The sequence below is a fragment of the Oncorhynchus mykiss genome, chromosome 6, assembly GCF_057628025.1.
Source record: "Oncorhynchus mykiss isolate SJ-2025 chromosome 6, ASM5762802v1, whole genome shotgun sequence".
NCBI classification, from domain to species: domain Eukaryota; kingdom Metazoa; phylum Chordata; class Actinopteri; order Salmoniformes; family Salmonidae; genus Oncorhynchus; species Oncorhynchus mykiss.
Window position 1 is genome coordinate 62,034,293 of NC_143027.1, and position 25,814 is coordinate 62,060,106.

Consider the following 25,814-nt stretch of genomic DNA (forward strand, 5'->3'; position numbering starts at 1 on the left):
AGGCCCAGTGCATTCAAAAATGTGATATCCTGTGTTTTATATACATTTCCACACTATAGGGTTGGAATAATACTGTGAAATAGTGAAAATTATGATAATGCCATTTTAGAGGTTTCTAGAGCTTAGAGGTTTAAAGACCACCTGCAATTTTAGCCTGTTTTGGTGGGTTAATTAGTTAATAGACCATTAAGAAAGAGAATTCCGAACCTCTCTGCCAATAATAAGTACTTTTCAGTTATCCCCTCCCCACTCAGACCACTCCGACAGTCCTAGCAAAAGTCTTGCTTGAGAAATTGCTCTACTAAGAAGCTATTTTTGTTATTTTATGCCATTTTATTACGTACAGGGTATTAAACCTGGGATTACTTTAACAATATATCAACCTCGATGTGGTTAAGCCTTCTAAAAAGCATTGTGAATGAACAGTAGGCTTCTCTTTTCAATAGTTTTATTACAATGTGAAATGTAATCAGTGGAATGATATGGTGCGAAGAATAGATTAAATTTGGCATCGTGCATTTTAATTACAAGGTTTAAAATCAACATTAAACAGGAAAAACCTACTGATTCTTACAAATCATTACATGTCAATATTTGAAATAGATAAAATGCTAAAATAACTAAATGTAACATCCCTATAATGCATAGCAGTATGACGCAATCTTAATTAATGATAATATTGTAATTGCGAGTATTGTGTGTGTCACAAAATATGACAGATACTATAACTGAAACGCAACAAATGTCTCATAAATGCTGTAGATGAGCAATGCCAAAAGTCTACAACTTGGGTGGTTCTTGAATTGCGGTGGCATTTAAAACCATCAAAAACACTTTCAAATGACGAATAGTTACATTTCAAACATGTTTTTGTCTATGATAAAATATAATACAAGCCATTTATACTGCCTTTATGTTTATGCATTTTTGAAAATATTTAGGGTTAGCAAATTGCCTTGTCCCAGTTGTGACCCAGTAGAGTTGTAGTCGGTGTCATATATTGAGAGTTCAGCCAGGTTTTTAGAACGGACGCCATGTTGGTTTCCAGTTTTCTTAGTCGTATGTACGGGATACGCATGTTATACATAATATACATTGTCCAACAAAATACTTGTTGGCACCTTTATTCACAATATTTTGGTGATATTTTGGTTACGAGAGCGTCTCCGACAATTCCCTATGAAATGACCCACCCCTCATGACAAAGTACTACTGAATTACTACACAGAACCTATTTGTGCAGTAGTGACTATGTAGAGTTTTGTAGGGAGTGTGTAGTGAATATGTAGATTATGCATTACTCAAGATACACAAGTAGAGTTTTGTAGTATTCAGTAGGAAAACAGTAGTGTTTCCAGTAGTAATCAGGTATACATTTTTACTACTTGATGTTGATAAATAAGTAGTCTAAACATTACAGCTTTACTACACAGGTGTGTCTATAGCAATCAAGTGGAGTTTTTAGCCATTTATATTGTTGTTTAGCCATTTATATTGCTTTTTACTACATCAACAAGATTGCTAGCCAAAACGGTATTAGCCGTTAGCCATTGTCATAGAGATGTATTGAGTTTAGCCTAGTTGTTTGCTAGCCACATTGAAATGTAGATATGTAGCCTCTGTTTTTGTCATGCTAGTTAATTAGTATGTGTGTTTGTATGCAAATGTTGGGTATGTTCATATTGGTATACTTAGCCATTCTACTTACCTCTTTTGACATAAGAAGACTAGAGACCACCAAATGTTTTTCTGTGTTGTTTTATGTGACCTCTGTTAGCTGATGATTGGTAATGGCTTATAATTGGTTGTCTCTTCTGCTTGTCTGTATTTTCTAAAAGGTTACGTGGTGGAGAAATGTTGCTGCAACAGAAAACAGGATCTAAAGATAGTTAAGTCAAAGCTGAATGAAGACAAGGCCTGAAATGGATTAACATAAAAGTGGAAATGTGTCATTTAATATGTCATTAATTTAATACAAATACAAAATGTATATATAATTGTTTGATGATATAACTACATTTAGAAACTGCTATGTAGTTACACAGTAGTCATTAAGGGAGAATTATGTAGTGATTTGAGTAGGAAATATGTTGTGTTCACCAGTCATAAAATGTCCCAATTTATCACTCATTACTACTTAAATTATTACATAAATCACTACTGGTTTACTACATATCTCAATAGCAATCAAGTAGTAAAATCAGTAGGTTTTGTGTAGTAATTCAGTAGTACTTTTTCATGAGGGGTCTGTAAACAAGCAAAACAGAGCAGCAAAGTTTTTTTAATTATCAGCATTCTGAATAATGTGTATCCAAGTCTCTACTGTGTTGTGGTGTCAACAAATTGCATTTTTCCACTTTCGCGGGACATCTTCATAGGTTTTTAAAAACGACCAGAAATAAACATTACAGCGTGGAAGCGTTGATTATCACTTAGCAATGGCTATGGAGCAAAAAGTGTCTCTTTCAGCGCGTTCAGACAGAAATTACATTGGCCAAACTCTCGCTATATACAGTATACTCTATGGCTCTGGTTGTTGTGACATGTTTTGGGGGATTTAGAGATATCTATCTATTATTTTGAATGCTAGAAAGTAAACAAAAGTATTAAACAGATTGTAAAGATCTATAAAAACAGTAGACTATTAAAAAAAAGTATGTTTTACTAATATAACGTTTCCCTCAGTTTTATATCATTGGTGTTACCGCCTCGAAAATCATTCATTACGTAAGGGATAATCAACGAGAGGCATGCGTTCTATGCAAAATAATGAGCAACTTGGAAGGTGTGTTCCACAACACGCAAGTGTATTTCCCTCTAGTGAGCATTCCCTCCAGTGGCAAACTGTTAATGGGGGAATGGTCTATTAAATACAATTACAAGCTAATCATACCCTTTTAGTATATCATACATTTAAGGATTCCATTGATCATTTGATGTGTCTAAATCCAAAGTCTTGCATGGTGTTGCTCTATTTAAATGAAGGAAAATTACATTGTGAGCAGAATTATTACTCATATCACTTTAGTAAGTGATCTTTAAAGGGTTATTAATGACCTTAGATTTTAGTATACTTGGCCTCCATTTCAGAAAATCCTAATTTACCTAAAATGTACTCCTACTGGTGGTACAATGTTATCATAATGGTAAAAATGATTTAAAGTCATTAAGCTGCCATTAGTTGATTTATACTGGGAAGATGTACCCAAATACATTTACTATAAATAAAAAAAATGCACTGCCCAAATACCACCGCAATATAAGAACTACCCACTAGGTAAATACTATGCACAGTACTGAATAAACATTCTCACTATGTCATTGCTCTACTATCATGGCCCTGTCCATATGGGCAAAGTCGGAGACATATGCAGGCAGTACCCTCACAGTGAGATCCTCAGGGGTTCTCTCTCCTGGTTGGTTTTGCTCGGAGGTTTGGGGTTCTGGTAGGACAGCCTCACAAACACAACGATTAGAATGATTCCTGGGATAAATAAGAAAGATAAAATTAGGCCCAACATACTAAAATAGCCCATGACTAACTCAAATGTAAGATCCTGAAAAAGATCCTAAGTGAACTCAGATCATCATGACACAAAATTACACAAAGGTCCATTTTGCTTATACTTCAGGCTCGGTTTCTGAAGTAAAACACGCTTTAGAAATACATTTGATTGATTGATTGACGTGGCTATTTTAACTTGGTAGCTTAATTAAAGGTGTTCAGTCTACAGTCAAACAGCAGCTACCCTTACCTATGACCCCCAAGGTTCCCAGTAGGATGCCGACGGTGGACTGGACGGTTGGCATGCCTTGCAGCTGCTTAGCGGCGGTCCTGCAGTTTCCTCTCACATTGCATGGGCACACCGTCACTGTGATTTAAGACACAGTCAACGCAACTCACAAAGGGGACATATTCAGCACTCGTAAACACATTACAGATACCCCGAGCAGACCACGATGACAGGGAGAGAACATCTCCATGCCCCTGAGGCCTCAGGGTTTTACTAAATCATTTCGGTGTGCTGTATAGGGGGATCACTAGGCAGAGACCAGGCTGCGGCAGGGGGAGAAGATGCACCTGCGGTACATCCTGTCATGAGACCGCGTCAGTCTGAACACAATGTCTCAGGATGACCAGTACTCTATTCCAACATGCTGCCATTCAAATCTACAGGGATTATTTTATTTAACTAGGCAAGTCAGTTAAGAACAAATTCTTATTTTCAATGATGGCCTAGGAACAGTGGGTTAACTGCCTTGTTCAGGGGCAGAACGACAGATTTTTACCTTGTCAGCTCGGGATTCGATCTTGCAAACTTTCAGTTACTAGTCCAACGCTCTAACCACTAGTCTACCCTGCCACCCCAGAGCAGATGCTGTCAACCAGATTGAGTTGTGGAGATATTCTGAGGGGTGGGAGGGCCAGGAGAAAACACATGAACACAGACCCAGCATACTGTATGCCCAACCCACTCCTATTTGTTTTCAGAGAAAGGACAGACATTAATTACAGAGTAATTACAGCTGCAACATCCCAGTGTGAAAGGAATGCCCAGAAGTGACATTGATTGTAAACACTGCATGTTTCTTTTGATAGTTCAATTGTTCATCGACATGACTGTAATAACAGCACAGCTACCAGAGAGAACAATGGTGGTGCTGACAGAAATGTATATTCTACTGAAAGGAATGGATGACAAATAATGGCCATCTATTATTGTGACAAAATCAAAGTTACAGTTGTAATACATGAGAAATTATACGTGTCACATTTTGTAAACATGTCCTCGTAGAGCAATATATTCTGCTTCAACACATACTGTTGAAGTCAGAAGTTTACATACACTTAGGTCGAAATCATTAAAACTTATTTTTCAACCAATCCTATAGAACATTTGTGGGCAGAACTGAAAAAGCGTGTGCGAGCAAGGAGGCCTACAAACCTGACTCAGTTACACCAGCTCTGTCAGGAGGAATGGGCCAAGGAAGCTTGTGGAAGGCTACCCGAAATGTTTGACCCAAGTTTAACAACTTAAAGGCAATGCTACCAAATACTAATTGAGTGTATGTAAACTTCTGACTCACTGGGAATGTGATGAAAGAAATAAAAGCTGAAAGAAATAATTCTCTACTATTATTCTGACATTTCACATTCTTAACTGACCTAAAACAGGGAATTTTTACTAGGATTAAATGTCAGGAATTGTGAAAAACTGAGTTTAAATATATTTGGCTAAGGTGTATGTAAACTTCCGACTTCAACTGTATCAATATGTGTCACCTGGCAGGTTGATGAAGGTGCTCCTGGGAGGAGAGCTGCTGTCAGAGATGGTGAAGGGGACCGTGTAGACCTCAGGAGACAGGTATGGGATGTTCAGGGACAGGTTGGTATGGGTGTCTGAGGAAAGACAGATATTACATTGGTAGCCTATGGTAAACCTTTATGACAAAGGTTTATTGGGCTCCATAACTTTGACATTTTCTGTACGTATTCTTGGTCAAATTAAACAATTGTTCACATAACTTTTCCAAGAATCATACACTATATTACCAAAAGTATGTGGACACCCCTTCAAATTAGTGGATTCTGCAATTTCAGCCACACCTGTTGCTGACTGGTGTAAAGCATTGAGCACACAGCCATGCAATCTCCATACACAAACGTTAGCAGTAGAATGGCCTTCCTGAAGAGCTCAGTGACTTTCAATGTGGCACTGTCATAGGATGCAACCTTTCCAACAAGACAGTTCATCAAATTTCTTCCCTGCTAGATCTCCCCAGGTCAAATGTAAGTGCTGTTATTGTGAAGTGGAAACGTCTAGGAGCAACAACAGCTCAGCCACGATGTGGTAGGCCACACAAGCTCACAGAATGGGACCGCCGAGTACTGTAGCGCATAACGCGTACAAATTGTCTGTCCTCTGTAGAGGGGGTATCAGCAGGCAGACTGGGCTGAGACCAGGCTGCGACAGGGGGAAAGGGTGCACCTGCGGCCCATCCTAGCCTGAGACTGAGTCAGTCTGAACACAATGTCTCAGGATGACCAGTACTCTATTCCAACATGCTGCCAAACATCAAGGAAACAAATCTACAGGGATCTATGAGATGTCCTTTTCTATTTACAGAGCAGATGCTGTCAACCAGATTGAGTTGTGGGGATATTCTGAGGGGTGGGAGGGCAAGGAGAAAACACATGAACACAGACTCAGCATATGCCCAATCCACTCCTATTTGTTTTCAGAGAAAGGACATTAATTACAGAGTAATAACAGCTGCAACATCCCAGCGTGAAAGGAAAGGACAGAAGTGACATTGATTGTAAACACTGCATGTTTCTTTTGATAGTTCAATTGTTCATCGACATGACTGTAATAACAGCACAGCTACCAGAGCGAACAATGGTGGTGCTGACAGAAATGTATATTCTACTGAAATGAATGGATGACAAATAATGGACATCTATTATTGTGTCCTCGGTTGCAATACTCACTCCCGTGTTCCAAATTGCCTCTGGAAGCAACGTCAGCACAAGAACTGTTCGTCTGGAGCTTCATGAAATGGCTTTCCATCGTTCTCTGGAGTGATGAATCACGCTTCACCATCTGGCAGTACGACGGAAGAATCTGGGTTTGGCGGATGCCAGGAAAACGCTACCTGCCCCAATACATAGTGCCAACTGTACAGTTTGGTGGAGGAGGAATAATGGTCTGGTGCTGTTTTTCATGGTTCGGGCTAGGCCCCTTAGTACCAGTGAAGGGAAATCTTAATGCTACAGCATACAATGACAATCTAGACAATTCTGTGCTTCCAACTTTGTGGCAACAGTTTGGGGAAGGCCCTTTCCTGTTTCAACATGACAATGCACAAAGCGAGGTCCATACAGAAATGGTTTGTCGAGATTGGTGTGGAAGAGCTTGACTGGCCTGCACAGAGCCCTGATCTCAACCCCATCAAACACCTTTGGGATGAATTGGAACACCGACTGCGAGCCAGGCCTAATCGCCCAACATCAGTGCTCACTAATGCTCACTAATGCTCTTGTGGCAGAATGGAAGCTAGTCCTCGCAGAAATGTTCCAACATCTATTGGAAAGCCTCCCAATAAAACTGGAGGCTGTTATAGCAGCAAAGGGGGGACCAACTCCATATCAATGCCCATGATTTTGGAATGAGATGTTTGATGAGCAGGTGTCCACATACTTTTGGTCATGCAGTGTACTTTTAAGACCAATTTAACTGACGGTACACAGAAACTTTTGTCCATTTTGGCTAGCGTCTAAAAGCAAAGTAAACATCAGAGGGAAATTCCAAAATCCCCAAAGCCTGTGCAAGAATGAAAAACATTACCTCTAATATATTTTTAAACATCTGCTTGTTCTCAGTAAAGAGTCTGCGATACAGGCCAATTCATTGGTAATGCCATTCACAGCTAAATATACAGTAAATACCCATGGCTGAATGATTAACTAGGTTTTGGTGAACATGTGTAAAATACTGGCATGATCAACAGCCCACATCAACATTATTCGGATAGAGGAAAGACCTAGGTCGGTTTATTATACACATCCTGTATGTGTGAGGGACCCTGTCACTTGTGTCCGGTAGACCCTCTGTGACGCAAAACAAACACAGTGGCCAAGGGGTGACGAAGGTTGGTTCTAGTGCAAATGCACTGATACTTTATCTAATCTATGAATGAATCCAAAATACAGCGATGTTTAACAGAGGGTCTACTATCAGACTGTTAGCTGTTATCTGGGGGTCCAAAAGCCCCTGGCTGGCCTCTGACACTGCTCCCCTTCATGTGCCTCCGTTCTGAAAGAGATGGAGAGACACAAAGGACATTCTAATCTTCTTCTATCTTCTACTATTATCACTACAGTTGCTGTACCAGGCGGTGATACAGCCTGACAGGATGCTCTCGATTGTGCATCTGTAAAAGTTTGTGAGTGTTTTTGTGACAAGTCAAATTTCTTCAGCCTCCTGAGGTTGAAGAGGCGCCTTCTTCACCACGCTGTCTGTGTGGGTGGACCACTTCAGTTTGTCAGTGATGTGTACGCCGAGGAACTTAAAACTTTCCACCTTCTCCACTACTGTCCCACAGATGTGGATAGGGGGGTGCTCCCTCTGCTGTTTCCTGAAGTCCCCAATCATCTCCTTTGTTTTGTTGATGTTGAGTGTGAGGTTGTTTTCCTGACACCACACTCCAAGGGCCCTCACCTCCTCCGTGTAGGCCATCTCGTCATTGTTGGTAATCAAGCCTACCACTGTAGTGTCATCTGCAAACTTGATCAATTGAGTTGGAGGCGTGCATGGCCACACAGTCATGGGTGAACAGGGAGTACAGGAGAGGGCTGAGAATGCACCCTTGTGGGGCCCCGGTGTTGAGGATCAGCGGGGTGGAGATGTTGTTTCCTACCCTCACCACCTGGGGGCGGCCCGTCAGAAAGTCCAGGACCCAGTTGTACAGGGCAGGGTCGAGTCCCAGGGTCTCGGGCTTAATGACGAGTTTGGAGGGTACTATGGTGTTAAATGCTGAGCTGTAGTCGATGAACTCAGAATTCTTACATAGGTATTCCTCTTGTCCAGATGGGTTAGGGCAGTGTGATTGTGATTGTGTCGTCTGTGGACCCATTGAGGTGGTAAGCAAATTGGAGTGGGTCTAGGGTGCCAGGTAGGGTGGAGGTGATATGATCCTTGATTAGTCTCTCAAAGCACTTCATGATGACGGAAGTGAGTGCTATGGGGATAGTCATTTAGCTCAGTTACCTTAGCTTTCTTGGGAACAGGAACAATGGTGGCCCTCTTGAAGCATGTGGAAACAGCCGACTGGGATAGGGATTGATTGAATATGTTCGTAAACACACCAGCCAACTGGTCTGCACATGCTCTGAAGACGCAGTTAGGGATGCCGTCTGGGACAGCAGCCTTGCGAGGGTTAACACGTTTAAATGTTTTACTCACGTTGGCTGCGGTGAAGGAGAGTCCACAGGTTTTGGTAGCGGGTCGTGTCGGTAGCACTGTATTGTCCTCAAAGCAAGCGAAGAAGTTGTTTAGTTTGTCTGGGAGCAACGGGGCTGGTTTTCTTTTTGTAGTCTGTGATTGACTGTAGACCCTGCCATGTTCCTCTCGTGTCTGAGCCGTTGAATTGCGACTACTTTGTCTCTATACTGACGCTTAGCTTGTTTGATTGCCTTGGGGAGGGAATTGCTACAAATGTTGTATTCTGTCATGTTTACGGTCTCCTTGCCCTGATTAAAAGCAATGGTTCGCGCTTTCAGTTTTGCACGAATGCTGCCATCAATCCACAGTTTCTGGTTGGGGAAGGTTTTAATAGTCGCGGTTGGTACAACATCACTGATGCACTTGCTAATAAACTCGCTCACCGAATCAGCGTATACATCAATGTTGTTGTTCGATGTCGTCCGGGAATATATCCCAGTCCACGTGATCGAAGCAATCTTGAAGCGTGGAATCAGATTGGTCGGACCAGCGTTGAACAGACCTGAGCACGGGCGTTTCCTGTTTTAGTTCCTGTCTATAGGCTGGGAGCAACAAAATGGAGTCGTAGTCAGATTTGCAGAAAGGAGAGCGAGGAACCTTGAGAGAATGCCAAAAGTGTGCAAAGCTGTTGTCAAGGCAAAGGGTGGCTACTTTGAAGAATCTCAAATATAAAATATATTTTGATTTGTTTGACACCTTTTTGGTTGCTACATGATTCCATATGTGTTATTTCAAAGTGTTTGATATTGTTACGGTGAGTGAATGAGGACCCAAAAGCGAACTAACTTAAACAGAGCTTCTTTAATAACCAAACGTAGGTAGGCTCAGATAGACCGGCAGATTCCGACAGGACAGGACAAGGTTACAGCAAACAGGACGATAGTCTGGTTCAGGCATGAAACACAACAAACAAGAATCTGACAAGGACAGGAACAAAAACAGAGAGAGATATAGGGGACTAATCAGAGGGAAAAGGGGAACAGGTGGGAGAAGGGGTGACTGGGTAGTTAGGAGGAGACAAGGCACAGCTGGGGGAAAGAGGGGGAGAAAAGGTAACCTAACAACGACCAGCAGAGGGAGACAGGGTGAAGGGAAAGGACAGAAACACACAACATGACAATACATGACAGTACCCCCCCACTCACCGAGCGCCTCCTGGCGCACTCGAGGAGGAAACCTGGCGGCAACGGAGGAAATCCTCGATCAGCGCACGGTCCAGCACGTCCCGAGAGGGAACCCAACTCCTCTCCTCAGGACCGTACCCCTCCCAATCAACGAGGTACTGGTGACCACGGCCCCGAGGACGCATGTCCAAAATCCTGCGGACCCTGTAGATGGGTGCGCCCTCGACAAGGATGGGGGGGGGGGGAAGACGAGCGGGGGCGCGAAGAACGGGCTTAATACAGGAGACATGGAAGACCGGGTGGACGCGACGAAGGTATCGCGGAAGAAGAAGTCGAACTGCGACAGGATTAATGACCCGAGAAATACGGAACGGACCAATGAACCGCGGGGTCAACTTGCGAGAAGCCGTCTTAAGGGGAAGGTTCTGAGTGGAGAGCCAAACTCTCTGACCGCGACAATATCTAGGACTCTTAGTTCTACGCTTATTAGCAGCCCTCACAGTCTGCGTCCTATAACGGCAAAGTGCAGACCTGACCCTCTTCCAGGTGCGCTCGCAACGTTGGACAAAAGCCTGAGCGGAGGGGACGCTGGACTCGGCGAACTGAGATGAGAACAGCGGAGGCTGGTACCCGAGGCTACTCTGAAAAGGAGATAGCCTGGTCGCAGACGAAGGAAGCGAGTTGTGGGCGTATTCTGCCCAGGGGAGCTGTTCTGACCAAGACGCAGGGTTGCGAAAAGAAAGACTGCGTAAGATGCGACCAATAGTCTGATTGGCCCGTTCTGCTTGACCGTTAGACTGGGGGTGAAAGCCGGAAGAGAGACTGACGGAAGCCCCAATCAAACGGCAAAACTCCCTCCAAAATTGAGACGTGAATTGCGGACCTCTGTCCGAAACGACGTCTGACGGAAGGCCATGAATTCTGAAAACATTCTCGATGATGATTTGTGCCGTCTCTTTAGCAGAAGGAAGCTTAGCAAGGGGAATGAAATGAGCCGCCTTAGAGAACCTATCGACAACCGTAAGAATAACAGTCTTCCCCGCTGACGAAGGCAGTCCGGTGACAAAATCTAAGGCGATGTGAGACCACGGTCGAGAGGGAATGGGAAGCGGCCTGAGACGGCCGGCAGGAGGGGAGTTACCGGACTTAGTCTGCGCGCAGACCGAACAAGCAGCCACGAAACGACGCGTGTCATGCTCCCGGGTGGGCCACCAAAAACGCTGGCGAATGGAAGCAAGCGTACCCCGAACGCCAGGGTGGCCGGCTAACTTGGCAGAGTGAGCCCACTGAAGAACGGCCAGACGAGTAGGAACGGGAACGAAAAGAAGGTTCCTAGGACAAGCGCGCGGCGACGGAGTGTGAGTGAGCGCTTGCTTTACCTGCCTCTCAATTCCCCAGACAGTCAACCCGACAACACGCCCCTCAGGGAGAATCCCCTCGGGGTCAGTGGAGGCTACTGAAGAACTGAAGAGACGAGATAAAGCATCAGGCTTGGTGTTCTTAGAGCCCGGACGATAAGAAATCACGAACTCGAAACGAGCGAAAAACAGCGCCCAACGCGCCTGACGCGCATTAAGTCGTTTGGCAGAACGGATGTACTCAAGGTTCCTATGGTCAGTCCAAACGACAAAAGGAACAGTCGCCCCCTCCAACCACTGTCGCCATTCGCCTAGGGCTAACCGGATGGCGAGCAGTTCGCGGTTTCCCACATCATAGTTACGTTCCGACGGCGACAGGCGATGAGAAAAATACGCGCATGGGTGGACCTTGTCGTCAGAGAGGGAGCGCTGAGAAAGAATGGCTCCCACGCCCACCTCTGACGCGTCAACCTCGACAACGAACTGTCTAGAGACGTCAGGTGTAACAAGGATAGGAGCGGATGTAAAACGATTCTTGAGGAGATCAAAAGCTCCCTGGGCGGAAACGGACCACTTAAAGCACGTCTTGACAGAAGTAAGGGCTGTGAGAGGAGCTGCCACCTGACCGAAATTACGGATGAAACGACGATAGAAGTTCGCGAAGCCGAGAAAGCGCTGCAGCTCGACGCGTGACTTAGGGGCGGGCCAATCAATGACAGCTTGGACCTTAGCGGGATCCATCTTAATGCCTTCAGCGGAAATAACAGAACCGAGAAATGTGACGGAGGAGGCATGAAAAGTGCACTTCTCAGCCTTCACAAAAAGACAATTCTCTAAAAGGCGCTGGAGGACACGTCGAACGTGCTGAAGATGAATCTGGAGTGACGGTGAAAAAATCAGGATATCGTCAAGGTAAACGAAAACAAAGATGTTCAGCATGTCTCTCAGGACATCATTGACTAATGCCTGAAAGACAGCTGGAGCGTTAGCGAGGCCGAAAGGAAGAACCCGGTATTCAAAGTGCCCTAACGGAGTGTTAAACGCCGTCTTCCACTCGTCCCCCTCCCTGATGCGCACGAGATGGTAAGCGTTACGAAGGTCCAACTTAGTGAAAAACCTGGCTCCCTGCAGGATCTCGAAGGCTGAAGACATAAGAGGAAGCGGATAACGATTCTTAACTGTTATGTCATTCAGCCCTCGATAATCTATGCAGGGGCGCAGAGACCCGTCCTTCTTCTTGACAAAAAAAAACCCCGCTCCGGCGGGAGAGGAGGAGGGGACTATGGTACCGGCGTCAAGAGCTACAGACAAATAATCCTCGAGAGCCTTACGTTCGGGAGCCGACAGAGAGTATAGTCTACCCCGGGGGGGAGTGGTTCCCGGAAGGAGATCAATACTACAATCATACGACCGGTGTGGAGGAAGAGAGGTGGCCCTGGACCGACTGAACACCGTGCGCAGATCGTGATATTCCTCCGGCACCCCTGTCAAATCACCAGGCTCCTCCTGTGAAGAAGAGACAGAGGAAACAGGAGGGATAGCAGACATTAAACATTTCACATGACAAGAGAAGTTCCAGGAGAGGATAGAATTACTAGACCAATTAATGGAAGGATTATGACAAACTAGCCAGGGATGGCCCAAAACAACAGGTGTAAAAGGTGAACGAAAAATCAAAAAAGAAATGGTTTCGCTATGATTACCAGAAACAGTGAGGGTTAAAGGTAGCGTCTCACGCTGAATCCTGGGGAGAGGACTACCATCCAGGGCGAACAAGGCCGTGGACTCCCTTAACTGTCTGAGAGGAATGTCATGTTCCCGAGCCCAGGTCTCGTCCATAAAACAGCCCTCCGCCCCAGAGTCTATTAAGGCACTGCAGGAAGCTGACGAACCGGTCCAGCGTAGATGGACCGACAAGGTAGTGCAGGATCTTGAAGGAGAGACAGGAGTAGTAGCGCTCACCAGTAGCCCTCCGCTTACTGATGAGCTCTGGCTTTTACTGGACATGAAGTGACAAAATGACCAGCAGAACCGCAATAGAGACAGAGGCGGTTGGTGATTCTCCGTTCCCTCTCCTTAGTCGAGATGCGGATACCTCCCAGCTGCATAGGCTCAGCTCCCGAGCCGGCAGAGGAAGATGGTAGTGATGCGGAGAGGGGGGCAACGGAGAGCGCGAGCTCCTTTCCACGAGCTCGGTGACGAAGATCAACCCGTCGCTCAATGCGAATAGCGAGTTCAATCAAGGAATCCACGCTGGAAGGAACCTCCCGGGAGAGAATCTCATCCTTTACCTCTGCGCGGAGACCCTCCAGAAGACGAGCGAGCAAGGCCGGCTCGTTCCAGCCACTGGAGGCAGCAAGAGTGCGAAACTCAATAGAGTAGTCTGTTATGGATCGATTGCCTTGACATAGGGAAGACAGGGCCCTGGAAGCCTCCTCCCCAAAAACAGATCGATCAAAAACCCGTATCATCTCCTCCTTAAAGTCCTGATACTGGTTAGTACACTCAGCCCTTGCCTCCCAGATTGCCGTGCCCCACTCACGAGCCCGTCCAGTAAGGAGAGATATGACGTAGGCGACACGAGCAGTGCTCCTGGCGTAAGTGTTGGGCTGGAGAGAAAACACAATATCACACTGGGTGAGGAACGAGCGGCATTCAGTGGGCTCCCCAGAGTAACACGGCGGGTTATTGATTCTGGGCTCCGGAGATTCGAAAGCCCTGGAAGTGGCCGGTGGATCGAGGCGGAGATGGTGAACCTGTTCTGTGAGGTTGGAGACTTGGGTGGCCAGGGTCTCAACGGCATGTCGAGCAGCAGACAATTCCTGCTCGTGTCTGCCTAGCATCGCTCCCTGGATCCCGACGGCTGAGTGGAGAGGATCCGAAGTCGCTGGGTCCATTCTTGGTCGGATTCTTCTGTTACGGTGAGTGAATGAGGACCCAAAAGCGAACTAACTTAAACAGAGCTTCTTTAATAACCAAACGTAGGTAGGCTCAGATAGACCGGCAGATTCCGACAGGACAGGACAAGGTTACAGCAAACAGGACGATAGTCTGGTTCAGGCATGAAACACAACAAACAAGAATCCGACAAGGACAGGAACAAAAACAGAGAGAGATATAGGGGACTAATCAGAGGGAAAAGGGGAACAGGTGGGAGAAGGGGTGACTGGGTAGTTAGGAGGAGACAAGGCACAGCTGGGGGAAAGAGGGGGAGAAAAGGTAACCTAACAACGACCAGCAGAGGGAGACAGGGTGAAGGGAAAGGACAGAAACACACAACATGACAATACATGACAGATATCTTCACTATTATTCTTCCATGTAGAAAATAGTAAAAATAAAGAAAAACCCTTGAATGAGTAGGTGTGTCCAAACTTTTGACTGGTACTGTATGTAAATGTGATATAAACTTCTTTTTTATATATACATTTGCAAATATTTCTAAAAACCTGTTTTTGCTTTGTCATTATGGGGTATTTTGTGTATATTGATGAGGGGGAGAAAACGATTTAATAAATTTTAGAATAAGGCTGTAACATAACGTGGAAAAAGTCAAGGGGTCTGAATACTTTCCGAATGCACTGTATATCATCTTGTTAGGTAAGGCTGCAACCGACCGGCGTCAGTGACATAAACAGTAGAGGAGCCCTTGGTCTGCCGCATCCTCAATGGTTCTTATTTCTTTGATGCCATTGACAGGAATAGTGTATGTGAGAGTTTAAAAAAAATATAGACCTGCTTTTATCACAGCCCAGGAATAATGGAAAATATAGAGGTAAATCATTGCTGTGTCTATTTATGACTAATTAGAATTGACTGACTTTCTGTTCTGTGGTGGACAGGAACAGTGGAATCTACTGGTACCCTCTCAGGACAAGCACAGCACAGCCGACTATGTGAGCTTCTCAAAGACAGAGGCTGCGTCACACCTCCGTCACTCTCTCCAGCCTCTCCAGTTGTCAGGGAGGAGGGCTAAGAGCCACAAAGGTGAGGTAAATAGGTGCGCCACGGCACGTCTGCAGGAGGTGTTATTAGGGACAAGTCTTGCGGCTGCTGGGTGCTGCTGGGAAAAATACACTTTTAGCCTCTTAGCCTTTCAGCCTGGCGGGCCCCAGCTGTGACATCACACAAATTAAAAGGGAAATATAATTATAGCCAGCCTTCCGCAGCTTCCAATAATAACGCGTCAGAGAGAAATGGCGAGAGAGAAAAACTAAAGAGAAAAGGTTGTCACGGTGATACAATAGAGAGACTATGACAGCACAGCCGAGTCGACACGCCTGATTAATGTATGTCAGCCTGACACATTACAGACAGGCACAGCGACAGGAAGAGGGCCATTAGGTGATTTAGAGACATTGTCTATTCAGAGCGCCTCAGAAGAAAGGATGGGGGCAATTTACTTCCACTGTCAGTCAGTGTCTCAGTGCCACTCACTCTAATCCTCTACACGTGTCTGTGGATCAACAGGTGGTCTGAATGGATCCCTGAATTACATCCTATTCACTGTTCATCACACTGTAGCAAAACACCCTGGATTGTTCTCTTTCCAATATTATTCCATGTACATGCTTTCTATTTTGAAAACCATTTTATCGTCAATGACGTTACCCTATACACGGGTAACCACAATGAGAGTGTCAGGTCTAACGTCACCGTGACGACTCAAATAGAATAAGTGGCCTAATTTGGTACTTTCATTTAGCTGTCTGGTAGTGGTTCTTACACAGACATGACTCAACCAATCCCATACCTCGATCTGGATTGATCCTGCAGAGAGGTTAATGTTTCCTGGGTCCTGCATCCTACAGCATGGTGCGAGCCTACAATGTCATAGCGTTGGGTCACCATGTCGCTACTACAGTGACCACACCTACAGTATTGTCATGGTAATATACACAACAATTTCCACTGCTGGACTGGTTACTAAAATATCTGATGGTCTAAGAGGCTGGTTTGAGCGTGTGTTGATCTTTCTGCTTGTCAAGATAAAATACAAATGTGTTAGTGAAAAAACAGAAGATAGTTTATCTGGATGATGAGGCAGACCATTGATGGGGGTGAGTTTCCAGTTGCCGCGCACAGTGGCGTCACTGCGGAGGGAGAAGTTGAGCCTGCCACCGTGCTGGGGACCATCACTGTCCCGGGATGCCAGCACCAAGGCCTGGTCCTCCCAGCGTGGGGTACATAGGTACTTCCAGGAGTAGTCTCCCACCAACACCGGACTGTTGTCATTCACATCCAGGATATGGACTGTGACCAGTGTTGAAGCTGACAGAGAAGAGTTCCCTGGGAGGCAAATAGTACAGTTTTAATAAACATTAGTACCCACTGAATCATTGGTAACAACAGTCCTCGTGTTGTACCGTATTGGGTGCTGCTGGCCTTGCTTTGACAAGCACAGAGGGACATTAAAAGCATATTTTAAAATGTTTCTGATACCTGTACACTTCGATCCAACTAACATAATACATGATCTCCTCCACCAATTAACACCACTGCCCTCTCTAACCTCTATAGGTGTGGATTCAAGATGTGAGTCAGAGCCCCCATTCTGTGGGTTATGGACCAGTCTGAATAGATTTTTCACTAGATGTGATAAGTGCATGCGAGGGATAAGGGCAGCGGGTAATTGGAGAGGTGCCGTGTGCAGCTCTCAGACCCTGCAAGTCTGTCTTCTGTTCTGAGTCGTGCTTAACTAGTGTGGGGGAGGATTGGATTGGAGTTTTCTATACGACATACACCCCCTCCTCACTTCCCACTCTACACCCACCAGTTAGCTAGCTACACACTGGCTGTCACTTCGCATGACTCACTCCCTGCTTATTACATTGACAGTGAATACTGTGTGGTCTTGAATTCTCAATGTAAGTATTGTTTTAGCCTTGCATTATTACATTTGAAACCCTCTGGGGCAAACACAAGGTCAAGGTCTAAGTTGCCCTGGACCCTCTGTCTGGAAAGATATAGAAGTAGACATTATTCTCAGAAAACCATCTTACGTCCATCTTCAGCCATGACCTCCATGGTGTAGGTGCTGTTTTCTTCTCTGTCCAAGGCCTGGACAGTCTTCAGCTCACCTGAGTACTTCCCAATGGAGAAATACCTCTTTGTGTCTCCTCTGAGCGAGTATCTGGACAAAAACAAAACGGGGTGGGATAACACAATGATCTATGCCTTTAAACTGTGAATTAATGTTTATTTTTATATTATTTCTGATGAACGATGTTTCACCTGATTGGGTGTGAGTCTGGGTCATATCCACGAATAGTGGCAATAACCCGTCCTGGCTCCTCCCCCTCTCTGACGGTGACCTCGTAGTGGCTCTGGGACAGGATGGGGCCCTCGTTGATATCATCCACATAGATGGAGACGGTTGCCGTGGACGCTGGGCCATACCTCCCTCGTACCAGGGCCACTGGGTTTTGAGCACTAAGGACCAGGATGTACTCGCTCTCCCGCTCAAAGTCCAGCACCTGCATGCATACAGGTTGCCATAGAAATGCTGCTCATATGGAAGGGCACGCACTTACATACATGTAGTGTTCGAATAGTTGTAAAACATGGGAACACAGTGTTCTACAGTGCAAGAATGAACACCAGGAAAATAATCATGGGAGGGATTTACTAACATTTCCCAGAAAATAGCAGACATAATCTAAAGAGCATCAAAGCAGTCAGTGAATGTGTTGTGAATGTGCCATTTCAGCACTCCATGAGACGCACAGGCTGCTCATTTAGACTGAGCAACATATCGAACCGCCCCCTCCAACACAGGCATGGGATTGTATTACGCTCATGGAGCAAACACAGGAGGTCAGAAAGAGCTTGTATATATCTGCTGGGAATCGACGTGTTCCACAGATTTACAGGCTGATCCTACTGGAAAGGAGAGGGTTGTGGAACACTGCACAGTGACTCTAAACAAGTCCTCTATAATACCGTCACCTGCATATTACCGTCAGACAAGCTGAATTACCGGCAGAGAGGAGTTTTATTTCCACTGTAAAACAAACTGGAATGACAGGGAGGGCCATTTGATTCACGTGTCACTTGACATGAATCCTGCCTGTGACAGAGAATCCCGTTAGTGGACAGCCGTTGCTATGCTTACTCTGTGAGTTCACAGCCCGTCATTGTATCCCCTGTGTTGTCTACGTTCGGGTGAAATTAAGTGATTGCTGTTGCTAATAACATGTCGCCTGGCCCAAATAGCTACCTCTGTTGCTAGAGAGAAAACACAGATGTTGTTCAGTGTTGGAGTGACTAATGGTGTTGACTGGAAGTGAAGTGCAGGTTTGTATCAGGCAACAACCAGAAGAATCCAACCACCCCTCAGCTGCTGTTGCTGGCCTTAAGTTGCTGTGTGGAGGGCGGCCCACTAGGTTAAATAGGGACACTTGAAGCATGAGAGTTTCCAGCTCAATGGGTTTAAAAAGAAGGAGACGATTACTTGTGATCCCCTCTTTCATAGCAAGATCATAATAAGATCAAAGCATTAGTCCAGTGTGTGGGTGTGTGTGTGCGTGTGTGTGTGTATGGTATGTGTGTGTGTGTGTTAATTTGTAATCTCTATTCTTCCCACTGAAAATGATTGAATCAGCTATGTGCACCTGCCACCCAGCTCAAGGCGACTGACCACACACTTTTTTACGCCATCCTCTCTCATTCACTATTCATGACGGCAGGTACTGCATGTATGCGCGTAGGAGACATTGCAACAGAACACATGCTTGACATGGGTCTGGTAAAAGGCCTGGAGTTTTCCCTGATCCGGTCACATGGATTAGCACGATATACCCAACCTCAGACACATCCGCCTACAGCACAGCAGGAGCTGAATATTCTCCTTGCTATTATCCTCACGCTCTCACAACAACTGTTGCACAGCACCAGAGAGACAGATTAGCTAGTGTTCAGTTAGCGGTGCCTTGCCTATGTGGTTTATAGTGAGTAAACTGTAATTGCTTTCTACAGACTAATGGCACTGTGTAATTATTCCATTAGAGTTTGTGCAAGCTGCTGTTATTGAGACAACGGGACTACCCTCTGGGTTGTCTCAGTCCCGCCACAAGATCACATATTAGTGAGCATGCTCTGATGTACTAACAAGCTATTTTACCAGACGGACGGTCGTTGGCTGGCTTTAAGCCTGTAACTGCTGCACTAAGGATACACTGTATGTGGTGCTTCAAAATGAGCTATAGTAGGCCTATGTCAGAACCTTATACAGCATATCATTACTGTATGGCAGGGTTCATCAGAGACAATGCAAAGGGAATGTGCTCCAGTCCTGTATTAGTTTAGACACCTGTTTTACCTCTGCGGAATATAGGTAACATTCCTCTACTCCCACAGAGAGGTAGAAGGTAGTTGCCCCGCTTCCAGAGAATGGGGACACAAACAATGACAAACACTCCGTCTTTGTCTCCAAAGCCCTCATGTCCAGGCCAGGGGAGATAGCTGAGGCAGGGCGGTGCTGGGGCAGGGCTGGGAGGGTGGAGGGGATTACAGGAGACCAGGGACGAGCCAGAGACACCCCAGGGATGGGCTCAGATTATTTTGGGATAAACTATTGTTTTTGTCATGGCTTATTTTTGGGACACGTGTCATTGAAATACCCATGTGTGTGTGTGTGTGTATGAAGAGACATAGAAAGTGATATGCAAAGCAAGATTCAATATGCATGTATATTTTCCTTATGGTTACTTAATGAAATGCATAATTATTAGAGTCAATATTGCATATTTCTATGAAGATATTATTACCATGTTAAGATCATGTTAAAATGCATCCTATTCATCGACATCTAGGGCTCTTTGGGTTGTGTCTTATTTGTGAATGAACAAGAGAGAATAGAGACTGTTGAATGAAGGAGATTGCCGTACCTTGGAGAGGATGAGGGAAACTTCATTGGTCTGCTTGTCTGTGACCAGCATGAACACCTCCTCCTCGTTGCCAGACTCCAGCCTGTAATTCACCTGCCAGCTGTCTCCTCCCCTCTCATCAGCATCCCATGCTGACACAGCCGTTACCGTGGCTCCCAAAGGAGCATCCTCTGCCAGGTGGAAGGGGCCGTACTAAGAGAGAAGGGGAGAAAGGAGAGAGAAAGGTGACAGGAGAAAGGGAGCGAGGAGGGGGGATGAGGACAGGGAGAAGGAAAAGATAATGAAGCATGGGCATCTGCATAGCTTTCTTTTGGGCTCCCGAGTGGCGCAATGGTCTAAGGCGTCACTACAGATGCTGTGTCACAACCGGCCGTGATTGGGAGTCCCATAGGGCGGTGCCCAATTGGCCCAGTGTAGGCTGTCATTGTAAATAAGAATTTGTTCTTAACTGACTTGCCTAGTTAAATAAAGGTAAAATAAAAAAATAAAACAATTATCTCTGGGCTTTTAGGCTGGGTATCTGTAAAGCACTGTGTGACAACTATTGAAAAGGACTATAAAATAAATGTGATTTATTTTTAAAAATGTATAATTTAGTATTATATTGATTTAGCTTGGAATTTGCACTTTTAGGATGACTCCATTGGTTCCGTTGTTCCAGGCTAACTAGCTAACTATATCAAGTGCATTTCAAATATTTGAACATATTTGACATAATCTAGGTTATGTATTTGACCCAGGTCTGGTGTGTCTATGCAGGCATGTCCCCTGTGGCCCTGTGTTGTTGACCTTCATTCACACACCTCCTATCTCTCTGCTTGGGAGTCCTTTAATCAGCCACTCACTGTGGCCCTCCACTGAAATGGCTGTGTCTCTGATCTGCCTGCCTGAGCTAGAGGGTCGCTGATACCATGGGTCTCACCACTCACCTGCCAGCTCCCTACAAACCCGATCACATGTTGCTGGAAAAAGCAGGGGCACTCTGGCGTGACCCACTCAAGAGCTTTTTCCACCTCTCTGTGTGTGTGTGTGTGTGTGTGTGTGTGTGTGTGTGTGTGTGTGTGTGTGTGTGTGTGTGTGTGTGTGTGTGTGTGTGTGTGTGTGTGTGTGTATGTGTGTGTGTGTGTGTGTGTGTGTGTGTGTGTGTGTGTGCCAGAGTGAGAGAATATGAGCCTGGGGCTGGCATCGACTCAAAAAATGATCGCCAGCATTGTTGAGGTGCATAGAGAATCCATAATGAGAATGGCTGTAAATCTTTTGGCATGGATTGAACCCAATGAGGAACAAACTGGATGACACTGGAATAACTCTAGAATATGAATATGTCTCCTGTATCTTAACAGTACCTTCTCTCACTCCGAGAGCATCTAAACATAGCAAGCACAGTTCGGGTTTACATTGACTTAGTCTAGCACCAGTGAGGACAACAACAGCTTTGTGCTTCATTGTCACATGTCCCCATTTTAAGATGGCGATTTGCTCCCACATCTTTCACAACTATCCTGTCTCCTGCATTATTCAGGAGGTGTGGGTGTAGACTGTTTTCCATTCTGGAACAGTATGTGAGAAAATGGTCTATCTTTGGCCCGTATACTGCATACCTTGAGGCCATCGCTAATCCAATGTTGTCTCATTGTGACCTCAGCGGTGACTTCATTATTAATGAGGATCGACTATGAAAAAGACCGCTGGAAACACTGACTGTCCCCAAAGATGCTCTCATAGATCAAAAATAGTGTTTATGTTAAGACTAAGGTCCCTTTCAGGGACACTCCCCCCGTACCAGAGGAGATGACGACACTGTGCAGCTAATGACATTTCTTATGAGTCGCAACGCAGTTCATTTCTGTACTAGAAGGGATGCATTTTTTCACTTTTAACCAAGTATTTCATATTTCATCTAGAACTGCTTTTTTGGACCAGTGAGCTCAGACATAATAGTAAATATTGCTCAGTGCGATGATTTTTCTATAAAGATGTGAAATGTTCCGACTGCTGTATGTGTGAGGGATATCATTTAGAGCTGTCTTATGGCGACGCTGTGGATTTGCCTATTCTATAAATAAAGGATTCTCACAGGCCTCATCTGAGGCTTATTCAGATTAACTCAGAGAACATTGTCCATTTGGAGCACAATGAGAAATAAACCCTACAATAATATGTTTCCATCTTTAAAGTTGTAGGATACTCATTTGATCACCCTGTTGTAGGAGAACTTTCCAGCAATGCAGGAAATGTAATGTAAAATGTAGTGTATTTGAGGTTTGAAAATGCTTCTGAAGTTTGTCATTTCCTCTCTGAAATTTCTGACTTGATTCTCCCTTACGAAAAATGGTCCATTAATTATAATCCACATAATAATTCACATTTTCTGTTGCTGAAGGATTACTTTCCTGCTGTAGCAAACTGGCTCAAATGAAGGTCCTACATTTGTATAAGCCTGAGATTAAAGCTTGGATCCCCCTCAAAGCACTCCATCTCGCTCCCCTCTGGGAAATCAAATCAGTGACCTGGAGGGAGAGTTCACACAGCAGCCATCCAACAGAAGAGAAACATCTAATATACTGTATAAGAGAGAGATTTTCAATGAGTGCCCTGAATCACGTCTATCCCCCAAACCCAAAATCACACTGTCAGTCCCCTCTTCAGCCTGTGTAAAGGTACCTCGTGTGGAGTGAAGACGGGTGGGTTGTTGTTTTCGTCCTGCACTGTCACAACCACAGTACAGGAGCTGTTTAGGCCTGCAAATGAAATCATCATCAGAGAGAGATAGGCTCCATTAGTGAGTCACTTAGTTTGGCATGCCTCTTTCATACTGAAGCCCTCAGTCTTAATCATGATCATCAGTCACTGTAGTGTCATATTTAAACAATATTCTCCTCAAAGGAAGCAGAGGGAAAACCTCCAACGTTACATCTGCTAGTCTAAAACTAATTTACACTACCACTGCACCCGTGTCTACATATCACAATAGGTTACTACTATAGAGTATCTCTGGATTATCTTTACATTGTACTATGTATACATTATCTTTGTGGAAGTAATCCCTCACCCCTCTCCCTAACACCACAGAACCACATTGCCATGCAGTACTGTTGGTCACCTTTAGCGTCCTCGGCAGTGATGGTCAGTGTGTACTGTGGGGCGGCTCCCTCCAGGTTGTCTGCCTGCACTGAGATGACCCCCGAGTCACGGTCCACCCGGAACAAGGCACGAGGGCTCTCTGGGATCTGGCCAACCAGCCGGTAGAAGATCCTCACGTTATCTGTTTTCGGATCATCGTTGTCGGCTGCTTGAACTGTGAGGATTTCCGTCCCTGGGAAAAGAGCAAAGTCCTCACAGATTAGTGTGTGGGCAAAAACAAATTTTCTTTGAGTGAGAAACACAGAATCCTATTTTGAGCGTACTGATGAATTTCTCCATGTTTTTTTATTTTGGAGTATTTAGTTTCAAGCGTAAACAAAAGGCCTTTGCGATCTAGTATGTTCCAGAGTTGTCTGTAGGTGTGTGTTAAAAGAGTGTTCTGAGGGTTGTGCCTCACCCCGTGGGGCGAGCTCCTTGACCACGGTGTGGTACTGTGTGGTAGGGAACGTGGGCCTGTTGTCGTTGGCATCGCCCACCATCACCCTCAGCTCCACAGGCTTGGCGATCTCCCTGCCATCCGGACGCTCCACCACGATGCTGATCTGGAACTAACAGACAGAGGCACATGGGGTCATGTGCTTTTACAAAGTGTCTAGATCAAATCTCCCTGCCTGGACACACAGTGAGACCACAGACAGACACACTGGAATAACACAAAGTGCCAGCTCTCAGCCAGGAAAGATCTTCATGTTCTGTATTGAACGTGGCACAATTACACACTTGAACCACAGTCTGAGATGAAGCCACAACAATTTTGTATTCATTATATATTGAGCTTTCTTAGAATAGATGGCGGGTTGGAGGTGTGTGGGGTGTATGTGTGTGAATGAAATAAGTTGTTGCTTTTTTAGAGTGCAGATTGCTCACCCCCCCTTGCCCCTTTCACTCCGACCTGTCTTTAGAAGATGAAGCCATTAGGTTAACGATAGGCAGTGACAGTGCCAACACTCAGCGTGTCCATTGATTCCTTGACTGCTACTCAGCTCACAGAACTGAGGCATTTTGCTTGTATAGCGCCTTCTTTGACACATCCAGAGATGATTCATCATCTCTGCGCCCTATACGGGCACGCAACTCTGTCGACACCAAGCGAGAGGTACTGTACATGTGCATGCATCCCCTTCCTCCTCTCCTCCCGCTTCCCTCCATCAGCTGTAAGAGTCACATGTCGCTGACATATGAGTCTCAGTCAGTCAGCGGGGAACCGTCTCAATCAGGGAACCTGGACTGCCTCACTCGTGTTGTGTGAGGAGGTGGATCGATAGGCTGTGACTCAGTGTGATGCATGATGGAACATGACAACTCCATCATGATAGGTGACAGTCACTGCCAGGTAGGGAGAGAGGAGAAGGAGGGAAGAGGGTGTGTGTCTATCTTTACAATTACTGTACTATAGGTATAGTTCAGACAGAATAGACTCTCTGAGGGCTTTCTGTAGAAACAGCACATCCAATACAGTGATGTGTTTTTCCTTGTGTCAGACCAGTGAGCAGTAAGGTCTCTGGCCAGACACGTTGCTTGCTACTCTGCAGAATGAACCCAAAGTCACCCTGTGCCAAAAAGTGATGTTTATCTAATCCTGTACAGCTTTGGAGCTTAGCTTCTTGGCAAACTGCAGAGGAGGAAAAAAGACACGTTGGGATTTGAATCATGACGCTCCTTTTCTTGTTTACCCAGATTTTCCTCCGTCCTTTCAGTGTAATGTTGTACATCACATGACATGACTATGCGTTCGCAGCCCTAACAAGTCCTTACTATATGATAAAGACAGGAGGTACGATACAATATGAATGAAAAATGTGTGGTCACTCACCTGGTCCTGAGTCTCTCTGTCTAGTGGGGCGTTGAGAGAGATGACTCCCTCTCTGCTGACAGTGAACAACATCTCTGGGAATTCCCCCTCCAGGCTATACTCTACCAGACCTCCACTCCACTTCACCTAGACACAGCATAGGGAAGCAGGGAAAGCACAGAACAACTCATAAACTGAACATGGTCAATTCAACGTTCTCTCTGAACTGCGGGATTGTAGGATTGATCCCCCTCTTCCGCTGTTCCCACTCTCTGTCTCTCTCATGTACCTAGGCTTTACTAGAAAGGGAAACCCTGACCTTTAGTAAAAACCTGTGAGGTGTTTAACCTGTTATGATAAAGTGCTGTGTCAATGTACAGGAAGTGATGAGGACCAGAGACCTCTTCCAAAACAAAAGCTCATACATGTTGGATGGGGAGCTTCCACTGATTTAAACCATAGGGCCGGACAGGGTATGATTGGCTCAGAGGACCCCATGAAAC

The 25,814-nt window shown here is 45.3% G+C and overlaps 1 protein-coding gene across 1 annotated transcript in view; it reads right to left on the reverse strand.

The window, feature by feature from the left end:
* Positions 1-431: 431 nt before the first annotated feature.
* The window catches only part of cdh16 (cadherin 16, KSP-cadherin), a 36,349-nt gene continuing 10,966 nt past the window's right edge, over positions 432-25,814 (reverse strand). Inside the window, exons 8-18 of the mRNA XM_036980636.2 lie at positions 25,333-25,458; positions 23,917-24,067; positions 23,479-23,691; positions 23,040-23,116; positions 20,376-20,567; positions 17,722-17,963; positions 17,490-17,620; positions 16,537-16,776; positions 5,285-5,401; positions 3,756-3,872; positions 432-3,484 (exon numbers count right to left, since the gene is read on the reverse strand). Coding sequence (XP_036836531.1) covers positions 3,384-3,484; positions 3,756-3,872; positions 5,285-5,401; positions 16,537-16,776; positions 17,490-17,620; positions 17,722-17,963; positions 20,376-20,567; positions 23,040-23,116; positions 23,479-23,691; positions 23,917-24,067; positions 25,333-25,458 — 1,707 coding nt within the window. The 3' untranslated portion in view covers positions 432-3,383. The remainder of the gene's footprint in view (positions 3,485-3,755; positions 3,873-5,284; positions 5,402-16,536; positions 16,777-17,489; positions 17,621-17,721; positions 17,964-20,375; positions 20,568-23,039; positions 23,117-23,478; positions 23,692-23,916; positions 24,068-25,332; positions 25,459-25,814) is intronic.